Here is an 11,459-nt window from a genome sequence, read left to right as displayed (position 1 = left end):
ATGGTTAAATGGTATAATAAAGGTAAAATAAATAATTTCCAATTCAACATTATGTTTTAATTTCTTATTATAGGTACTTAACCAAATTTCAGTTACTTTTGGATCTATATTTTATGAAAAAATAATTTTGACCGCCTAGAATGGTGATCGAGACTACTGTGTGTCGTGCGAATTAAATTAGATGCATAAAATTTTAAGCGAAAGCCCGGTCAGAATGTGATCGAATATTTTTATGAAAAATTATCCAGATGCAACCAAGCGAAAATGGATAATGTCGAAACAATTCAATGGGTGGTCCATGGTATTGGAAATGACCGATACCGTGACTATTTGGGTCCTCTCTCTATATACAAACGACCGTCAGAATTATTACCACATTTGATATCAGCTAGCGAGTATATCAAATGTGATAAGGAACGAGAAATTCGAAAACAATCCTTGAGTATAAACGCGAAACCTCGCACGTCAGAAATGAGTGATTTGAAGAAATCATCTACAGTTTGTTTCCGATGTCGTGTCACGGGTCATACGTCAAAAGAATGTACGAAAAAAGCGAACATTGTTTTTTTTCGGTGTTCCACTCCGGGTCATAAGTCGAATGAATGTCGTAGTCGGAAATCAAAAACAGACAATGCAGAGACGAATACTGTGCATGGCCGTATCCAGCCATTATTTTTTGGGGGGGGGGGGGGGTTTCAATTTAAGATAAAACTAGAACATGATTTTTAGAATTTTAACCAATTCAAACCATATTAGTTTTTAGGTTTAAATATTTACTTATATTATTCACCATATTATATAATATACATTCTGCTTTAATACTTACTACTCGTAAGGTATTTCAATTGACAACCACATTTTACATGTAAATATTTTTATAGTTATATAATTATAATTAGAGTAAGTATATTTAATAATTATTAAAACATGTAACTTACATTTTTTAATTTGACCATTTATAGGATTATTAATTTTAAAGTAACATTATTTTTCTTGATGATTTTGAAAACTGAGTAAGTACCTCTTCTGGATCAACATTGATGTCCCGGTGAACTGACATTAAAGCCAATCCATTGAGGCGTGTTTCACCAGTCGAATTTCTGAGATACGTTTTCAATCTTTTTAAAGATGAAAATGTTCTTTCTGGTGTCGCTGTTGACATAGGCATAGTAACTAAGACTTGTAGAAGTTTCCTTATGTTAGGAAATAAAAGAGGGTTACAATTGTCAAGTCCTGCAATTGCTGTTTTTGGGCGAGATCCTTCTTTTAGCCACTTTGTCTTCCATATTGCAAATTCAGCTTTGAAAGCATTAGGCTCAATCAATATCTGAGAATAAAAGTTTACACAGTCGTTTATTTCTTCATTGGTAGCGATTATACATTTACTTGGAATGATTTGTTGTAATGAACTTATTAAAGATTTGTGTTTCTGAAATCTATCACAAAGCTGTGATCTGATATAGTCGAGAAATGGCAAAAAAATATTAAAATTGTAATACTCTTCAGAGCTATGAGAGGGCACATTACTACGGTGTGTTTGTTTATTAGCGATACGAGGCAAAACAATGTCTTCTTTATTTTTATTCAACATGATGGCAACAACAGAAAACAGGTCTGAAAAATGTTGTTTGTTATTTTCTCTCATTTCGTCTAATACGGCTGACACATCATCAACATGATTGCATGCTTCGACTAAATCAGCATTAATTGTCTGTAGCTGTTTACACAATGTCAATGTATACGAAAAAATATTTTCAATTATTACGAGAGGTATAACAAATTTAGCGTCTTTAATTGTACTTAATAACTGACAAGACTTTTGAGCAGTTTCTTTATTTATTGATGACTCCAATTTTTCCAATGCAACAGTAATAGCGGGATATAGTTCTTTGAACCGCATGACACTTTCATGCTTATAAACCCAACGAGTTTCACATAATGCAACTAATGTGGTATGCCTTGTCTCTGAAAGAGTTTCGATAATAGTTGTTCTCAATAATTCACTTCTTTGAGCCGATGAGCGAAAAAATGTTCCAACAGTTTGAATGGTGCTAATACAGTTTCTTATTGAGGGCAATGAACAGGCGTTGGCCAACGCTAGATTGAGCGAGTGAGCACTGCAATGTACATAAAGTGCCATGGGAAAATCTTTTTTTATGTATTCTTGAGCACCATGTAAATATCCACTCATGGCAGAGGCTCCATCGTAACCTTGTCCAACTAAAAATTGACAATGTATACTGTTCTTCTGTAAACACCCCATTATCAAAGTTGCTAGTCCTTTTCCACTAAGATCAACAGCCGGTGTAAATTCTAAAAAATCTTCTCGGATTTTTTTATCTTTTTGGTCATAATAACGCAAACATACAGACATTTGTTCAATTCTTCCAATATCTGTAGTTTCGTCCGCTAACACAGAAAAGCACTCGGCAGCATTTACTCTTTGGACAATTTTTGACTTGATTATTTCACCACAAATAGAAATTATGTCATTTTGAATACCAGGACTAGTATATAAAGAATTTCTTGGACCATTTTTCAAATGTTCTCCTAGCGTAGTGTCACCTGAATCTACACGAAACCGTAAAAGAGCTCTAAAATTTCCGTCATTAAAATCATTTATGTTCATTACATTTCCATAATCGTTTGATCCACGAAAAGCAATTTCTTGCCTACTACAAAGAATTATGGTTTTTATAATAGAAAGTAAAATTTTTCTATTTTGTTCAATCTGTCTAGAACGTTCAATACTGATTTGTTCAGTTATATTTTTAGATATTCCTTCATTCACTTTTAAAAAACTATCAGATTTCTCGACACACAATTTGTGATAAGATGTGGTAGCATGTAATTGAAAGTCTTGCAAAGCATTTTTCCAATTAGTATACTCTTTAGAAACAAGTGCACCTAATTTTTGATGACTACCATTACCTCCTTTTTCTCGAGCAAACGAAACACATAGTCTACAAAATGCTCCTTCAAATAATTGTGAATAACTAAGCCATGGAAATCGTTTTATCCAAGATAATTGAAATCGTAAATTTCTTTTGGTTTTTACAGGGAAAATATATGTTGAAGAAGGAACCCACGGAGTTTTTAAGAGTTCCTCTTTTTTTAAATCGTTAATTTCTAAATTATGGACATAATTACCAATATCATTTACTCCAACTATGGGTGTTTTAGTAAAATTATTGGACATGGTAGAAACAGAAGGAGTATAATTGCTATGCATTGAAGTAAGGTTGTGAATATCAGTACTATTTTTGCTAACTGAGGGAAGTTCTTCTAAGTAAGCTTGTTCAATAGAAACATCTTTATTCGAATAATTAATATTAGTAGGTTCAACTGGTTGAAATTCAGAATTTGGATTGTTTGTCTTATCTTTTTTTATTTGTGTAAATGCAGTGATGTCCAATTGTCTTTGAACTCGTTTCATTTTCGGTATTTAATTTTTGTGTATTAATTCTAAAAATAAACATATTGTGCATAAGTGAGAATTCGCCCGTGTTTATAAATATTTTGGAGCTGTTATAACTAAAAATTTTATTTAGGAAATATCTATTTAAAATGTCTAAAATCAACCTAAATGCCACTTAAATTGTATATTGATGAATAAGATAAATGAAGACATTTTATAAAAGTAATTTTTTTGTGACATTAATTTTCTTACACGAAAAATTACAATAATTACAAGATGTGCTACATAATATTATACATATCAAAATAAAATAAATAAATAAAATAAAAGACTAAAATAAATAGGATTGATAAATGATAATATGTATAATTAAAGTTGGGCGTTAATGCATAACTTGCACACTGAATAAACACCACTGATATCTATAATATAGAGACTATGCAGGTACATAATTACATTAACTGTCCAACATATAAACTGGTATAAAATAAATGAGCTATGATATTTTATAAATAATATAACTCTAAAACTATTAAATAAAAAATGGTAGTAAATATACTTACGGAATTCAGATCAATAGAAACGTTTAACAGCAATGTTTACGGCGCACCGCCATGGTGTGTTGTATGACGAGAATCCAAAAGAAAAATGATTCGGTAATCGGTTATCCGAATTAGTTCTATTCGAGTTGAAATTAAACATCGACGATTATTCTAATAAGGTATGTACACTATCAAAATTTGAAGAATACTAAAAATAACTACGTAAATACTCTGGTGCGTCCATATGAACAGCCAAAGCTATGGACAGGCGACAACGATAACGTCAGTCGTGATCTTATCTCATTGTATACATAGTTTTACCCGTCGTAAAGCAGTGCACTGTTTTAGATTCAATTTTTGCGCGTAGACATTCTCGTAGACAATTCTATTTTATTTACACAATAATAATACGTCTGGGATAATAATTTACCTTATGTGCGACTTAGATGATGGATTAAGAAACACTTTTCTATTGAATTTTAATTGAATACAGAAAAAAAACATCAAGTGAATAGGCAAAAAAAAAAATGTTGAACAAATTTTGGGGGGGGTTTGAACCCGGAAAACCCTCCCCCTGAATACGGCCATGATACTGTGCCGATAGTAAATTCGACCACCGACAATTGCGGAAGATCGCAACAAATATTACAATTGGATGGATCTGCGACGACTCAAAATAAATACTTCAAAAATGCGATTGTGAATGACACCTGTGTACATACATATATTGACGAGGGAGCATCTTGTGTGGCGATGCGGAAAAGCGAAGTAGACCGATTAAAAATCACATACGACGCTACAGTTTGTGACGAATTCATTGGCTACGGTTTTGGAAGAGTTAAGACATTATGTCGATTTGATACCAATATTTGCATAGATGGTGTTAGTGCGCATGTAAAAATAAATGTTGTACCTGACGACGTTCAAGAAATAGCGCTTTTGGTGTGACACCAATTTACGGAGCAACCACACGTCATGATTACTAGTTTGGCGGGGAAATTGAAGATTGAAGAAGTAATACCAAACGATGCCGTAAATTATGTTTCAAAAACGCCGATGTGGGCGAAAGATACCGACGTAATTCCGAAAAATCACATTGGACATATTTCGGTAAAAACAAATTTCTATAATAAAGATTTGTGCGTCGAAGGTGGTATTCGCGCAACCCGACAAATGGTCCCAAGGTGTTTGGTTTCAACTGACGACCAAGGACGTGCTATGGTACCGATGATGAATTTATCAGGCGACGATTATGCAGTAAACAAAGGTGACAAAGTGACCAGAGGTGTACTATTCGCCGAGACGAAAACGACGGAAACTCAGCGTGAAGTGAACACGGAACTAGTAACGGAATATATACATTTCTACAATATTTTTCACCCTTATATTTATTGGGTAAACCAACATCAACTTTTGTTTTTCAAATGGCAACCCATACTAAAAATTTCATAATTTAGTAAGGCTTTTTTTCTTATGAATTATTACGTTTAAATTTTCATTTTTTATTAATTCGTTGACGAGATAGAGCTCCTCAAAGTTGTGTGGTTTTGGGAGGTATTTGTATTTAAATATGTTATACTTAGTCAATAACTCAGTAATACTTAGAGCTCATAAAAACCAGAAGTTATAAGAAACAAACTTGATACCGTCCGACCCCAAGATATAATGGTGATAAATGATTATCAGTGAATCTACTTCAATAATGACTTATTGTAATACATATCATAAGTTATTATTTTAATGGACTGTCACGTCTTGTCGCATGTAATCCCCACTAGATGCCCTCATCATATTCACTGATAAATATTTGAGTTAACCTTGGAATTTTGATGTATGTTCGGATGAGAGGATCGCGACAGCAACGTGAGCTAGTTTTTCGGAGCATTTATCATGGCTGAAATTAACTATAGTTTCATTATCATCCTGTGTTTTTTTTTATCACTAAATATAATATAAAATCTATAAATATGATAAACAATTTAAACTCTGACGTAATTAGCCATATTAATATTTACAGTGAATTAGAATATTCATTATTTTTCAATTTACCTTATGTCTTTGCAGTCACATCGGATAAGGGGAGGGGGAAATTGACCTCTCGAAAATAAGAAGGGACAAAACTATAATTTGAAAATTAATGAAAAATAGTTCCTGTGCCACTGGTCTTGATATTCTCTCAAATATATACAGTACAATAAATTCTATGCATTTTGAGTCCTCAATTTTTCTAAGCTAAGGCCCCTTGACAGTGCTGATCACCCTCAGTCCCACTTCTAATTGCGGCATAGTTCGGATGCTGAAATAGTTATAATTGTTTTTGAACACAATTTTTTTATTGTGTTATAAGATCAGAAGATTAAGTTCAGTGTCGTATATAGAAAAAATCAGTTATATAATATTATTATGTATACTATATTATAATATAATAATGTAGTATTATAGAAATAATATTTACCTATTTGATATTATATATTAGTGACAACAAACACAGGATGATAATGAAACTATAAATAATTTTAGCTATGATGACTGATCCAAAAAACTAGCTCATATTGCTGTTACGATCCTTTCGTATGTTCGGAATATAGGCGCCGGAGTCTCGGCATGATGTTGTCACCGTAACGTAATTGTAAATCCGTATTAAAATATGTTCTATAATGATGCCGAGCTTTCGTTGCCAACATCATGCCTTTGGCGAAATGGAAACAAATTGATCACCTATTTAACTGTCGCTTCTATTATGATGGTTGTGATGATAACAACCTTGTGAAGAAATCAGATGTTACTAAATAGGGTCGTAATACCGATTACGATGACCGAACTACGGATTTCATAAATTTTTTTTTTAATTTTTTGATGGTTAGTGTGATACCTAATCGATAATAATTAATAATATTATGGATTATTAACATGAACAGAAAATAATTCCTAGGTCCTTGTTTAAAATAGTTAACTTAAGAACATGTAGACTATTACTTGATATCAATGGCGTACATACGGGGGGGGGGGGGAAAAAAAAAAGAAATTGTTTTATTATTGATGACGTGTAATATATTCATAGTTTTATTATTACGCTTTGAACTTAAAATATACAATTATACAAATATTATGATAATTAAATAATTATATTGATAGGTGTTTGAAAAGTTTTGTTAACTAAGCTGTTTCTATATTTCAATAGCTACTAATTTACTGTAATGTAAAAGTAAACTGCAAAATTGGTAAATAAGTTGTATAAAATAATAATATCTATTTATAGCAGTTATTCATCCTATTTATCTGTGCAACGAAAAAAAAAAGATAACGATTATTTTTGCTAAAACCCTCCCCAGAGCAAGATTAAATGTACGCCACTGCTTGATATATCTTGCAAGGCGTTATGTGGATTCTCAATCAATTTACATAAAACTTCTAGTGAATTATTATTGTTTATGTTTATGTTTTTATTTTTTTTTTTGTTTTAGTAAACATACCATTCATACTTAATTGTTTGTATATTTGGTAAAACATTGTATGACTTGGACACTGGAAAGTAGGATAACATTGTTGGTACAACCTAAACATTTTTTATCATTCAATTTTATAAGTAGTATATGTTCACAAAAATATATTTATGTCTATAATTAAGTTGTCTTTATATATACTTGTTAATTAGATTAGGTAGTTATTTGTGTTGTAATATTTGATTTTAAAATCATGCTGATTTTTTTTTTTATTCTTGAATTCAATAAAACAGTGCAACATATCAGTTTTTTTAAAAATTAGTGTACATATTAGTATATATATATATGTATATGTAATTTCTAGTTGAAAAATTTTTAACTTTGTTGTAGTTACAAGTGAACGATTAATAAGAAAGCTGACAAGAAATACAACAAGAGACAAATTAGTAGATAAATATTTAGTTAGGTATTAACATGAAAGTTTAAGAAAAACCTTTGTCACAGTGACATTGATTATCAAAGACAATTATTTACTAAAAGTTTAGTAAAAAAATAGTTGGTTTTAAAAATTTGATACTTATAAATATTTCATAATCTGATATTTTTATAAATTATATAGAAAACTGTAGTTAGGTGACACTTGAATGATTGTGTACTTGTATACGGATGACAATATAATAAAGTAGGTAATTGCAGTATATACAAATCAAATAATAAATAATAATTACAATATGTTGTAAAAAAGCTGTTTTAAAAGAATTTATTAATATTTAATTTACACTGTAGCTGCTTTTTTTTCTCATCTTATATGTTAATAACGTTTATATATTTTATGGTTGACCATCAAAGCTTTTATAATTTTAAATAAAATACTAATAATATAAAATTACTAGTTAATTCATAATTAATTAATCTTTCTCCACTCAATTTACAATTCTTAATTAACTATATTAACACGTATAAATAATAATTTGAACAGATAAATATTACATAATCTATGATAAATAAATAAGCTCTGAACTAATTTTATTCATGATAGATTCCTCAACATTTTATATTAAATATTAATTTTTATATATTAATAAATAGTGACGCCAAACCTTGTGTTGAGGTTGAGCTCCAGCCCGAAATTTATAGAAAATGTAAGATGAGTCCTTTTATATTGTCCCGAAAACAAATATCTATATTAAATAATATAAACATTCGACCAGATGTATTTATTTAAATGGGTGATTGGTTAGTGTGTAAAAATAATGATCCATATTTTGTGCGTATAACTGATCTTAACCCTCCCTCCAAAAAAATAAATTTCTGTATTAATGATTGAGAAAAACTTTCGATTTCTGGCTGTCTTGATTTGTATGAAAAGTACATAAAATGTGTGGTTAATGTGGTCATTCGTACATATTGACTATGATGTTATCATATCAAAGAAAACATTTCAGATTTTTAAAACCAATTCATCCAATAGAAAAAAATATTTCTGTTATCTATTATTTTAAAAAACTTATGACAAAAAATTATGAAGACATTTCTTACTGTAAAATATACATTATAAGACTCACATTATAAATATTATGTTTTTTGTATTCCTTACATTATTAGCATCAAGAACAAATATTGTTAATTTATTATAACCAACTTGTAACTTTATCAGAATTAACTCAAAATAATGTCCTCTGTGGGTGTCATAGGGACTGAAAGGGTTAAAAAAATAAACAAAATTATTGTGATTAAATATTTTAAATCAAAACTTCATCAATATTTCAATAATTTGTTCATTATCAATTCTATATTTGGCTAATTATTTATAATGCACTATTTATTTATTATATTGCATCTTAATATATTATTTTTTTATCTTTCAGAGGCATATAATAATAATATCAATGCATATGTATTAATCTATATCTCTATTTAAAGGTTTAAATTTTAAACTTAAAAATAGAAATCGTTTGTTTATTTTTAATTATACTATCGTCTTAATATGAAACAAATTAATAATTAGAAAACTAAGTACAAATGTTTATATATTCACAGAACATTACAAATAACAGCTGATCGAAATGAGTTTATTTTTCCCAAAGAGTTATCTATGATTTTTATCCAATCGTGAATCAGTCTAATCAGGCATCACCGTATTGTTCCGTACTCGCAGGTATTTTGTAGTGATGGCAAGGGGATTACACGCATGTAGGTATGCGTTATGTGATAAGTGACAATAATGGTCCAATTACTTATAATATGATATTACCACAATAATTTATTGTAGCGAGTTGGTACAACGATTATCACCGATATATCTTGAAGTGGAACAATATCGATTTTATTACTTAAATCTTCTGGTATTTACCGAGTAGATATCACACATTAACACACAAACACCATCCAAAACCACCTAACTTAGAGGAATTATATCTCGTCAATGGATAAACAGAAAATGAAAATTTAAACGTGATAATTCATAAGAAAAAAAGCCTTACTAAATTATAACATTTTAAGTATAGGTTGCCATTTGAAAATCAAAAGTTGATGGTGGTTTAACTAATAAATATAAGGGTGAAAAATATTAAACAAATTTATGAATTAAGAACAGCATAGATCTAAAATTTTGAAAAAAAAAAAAAAATTGAAAAAAGTAAATATTTTTTAAGATAATGAGTGTTTTACGCTTGGTGAATCACCCTATATAAATAAAAATGTTTGTGATAAAAATAAATAACTTTATGTATGTTAGTACAATAATTGTCAATACACAATAGATTGCTAATATTTAAAGATTGATGAATTTTAGGAAAAATTATAAAAACATTTAAAACTAGAATTTATTAATTTTAGATAAAATGAGGGGGCTACAGAAATTTCTATGGGGGCTACAGGAGTCTCTTCTGAAATCTGAAAGTTTGAAGTTGTTTTTTATCGATCCTGATTGTTTCCTCTGTGATTTTCTTTTTTTAAGTCTGGTTTCACGCCAGAACAAGCTTTCCCGCACCACTCCGACTTATGGTACTAACATCATGTTATTTCGGCGGTTAATATACTTTTATATGGTATATTATTTTTCCAAAATACTTATACAAATGTTGTTCTTGACTTTAGTCTTACAAATTAACTTCGTGTTAAAACACGTTGTCGTATCTTACACACGTCCTAGTTATAAGTTATGAGCGAAGACGTATGCTTCATGTATGATCACGGATCACGTCCATTGTTTTTATCACTATTATTCTAATAATGTATGTAATTACATCACTAATAATGTAATTTTCGTTCCAACATCTTAAAATATATAAAAAACTTTTATTTGCTACCAATCTTCGTTATGAATTCGGTACGTATTTGGTGACCGTGATACTTTCTAAGTCTACTATCATACGGGATGTCGCGATCTTTCAACACAAGTCAATACGTTTTATGAATGGATTCCGCCTGTTTCATATACTACTGTTCAATCACTAAAATTATATACGAAAATAAGGATAAAACCTTAAAAATAGTTTTCTCATAAGACCAGACATTTATCGACTGTAAATTAATATTTATAGTAAAATCCTAATAATATTAAACAAATAAGAAGTGTACCTACATTTTAGCCGAGGTCAATAATTATTGTGTGACGGGTTCAACATTTAAATTAAAATAATTGCTTTGGTTCAAGGGATTATGTTATCGCAGCTATAGTATCCACTAGTTTCGTTGATAGACTTTCTTAAATTAAAACAGATTGTTTAAAACTGCGAATGAATAGAGGTAATTTAAACAAATCATAATTTTGCTGTTCATTGTGATAATTTGTTTTGTTTTTATGATGTATTCTGTGAAAAATGTACATTAATTATTCGCGTAGGAATTTAATTAAATGAATGGAATTTATTTAATTCTGAAATTTAGTATAAAACGCACACGAGTAATAAGATGTAAAATAAACAATCGAAACTTAATTCAAGGAACGAATATAACGGGAATGACGCGCAATGCTATATATTGTGTTCGGTGGACGTATTACACTTACAGTTTTTGAGTGTTAACGTGTTAATTCGTATTTCTAAAGCGTTT

General features: G+C 29.7%; 1 protein-coding gene across 1 annotated transcript; it reads right to left on the bottom strand.

The window, feature by feature from the left end:
* Window positions 1-963: 963 nt before the first annotated feature.
* Window positions 964-4,218, bottom strand: LOC112681502 (52 kDa repressor of the inhibitor of the protein kinase-like). Its single transcript, XM_025551754.1, has 3 exons — window positions 3,982-4,218; window positions 2,823-3,465; window positions 964-2,672 (listed from the first exon to the last, which is right to left on the bottom strand). The coding sequence occupies exons 2-3, from the start codon at window positions 3,434-3,436 to the stop codon at window positions 974-976; spliced, it is 2,313 nt and encodes a 770-aa protein (XP_025407539.1). The 5' UTR covers window positions 3,437-3,465; window positions 3,982-4,218; the 3' UTR covers window positions 964-973.
* Window positions 4,219-11,459: the final 7,241 nt, after the last annotated feature.

Source organism: Sipha flava, unplaced genomic scaffold (assembly GCF_003268045.1).
Source record: "Sipha flava isolate LNK unplaced genomic scaffold, YSA_version1 19222_pilon_pilon, whole genome shotgun sequence".
NCBI lineage: Eukaryota > Metazoa > Arthropoda > Insecta > Hemiptera > Aphididae > Sipha > Sipha flava.
This window is presented reverse-complemented; position numbering and strand designations above follow the sequence as displayed.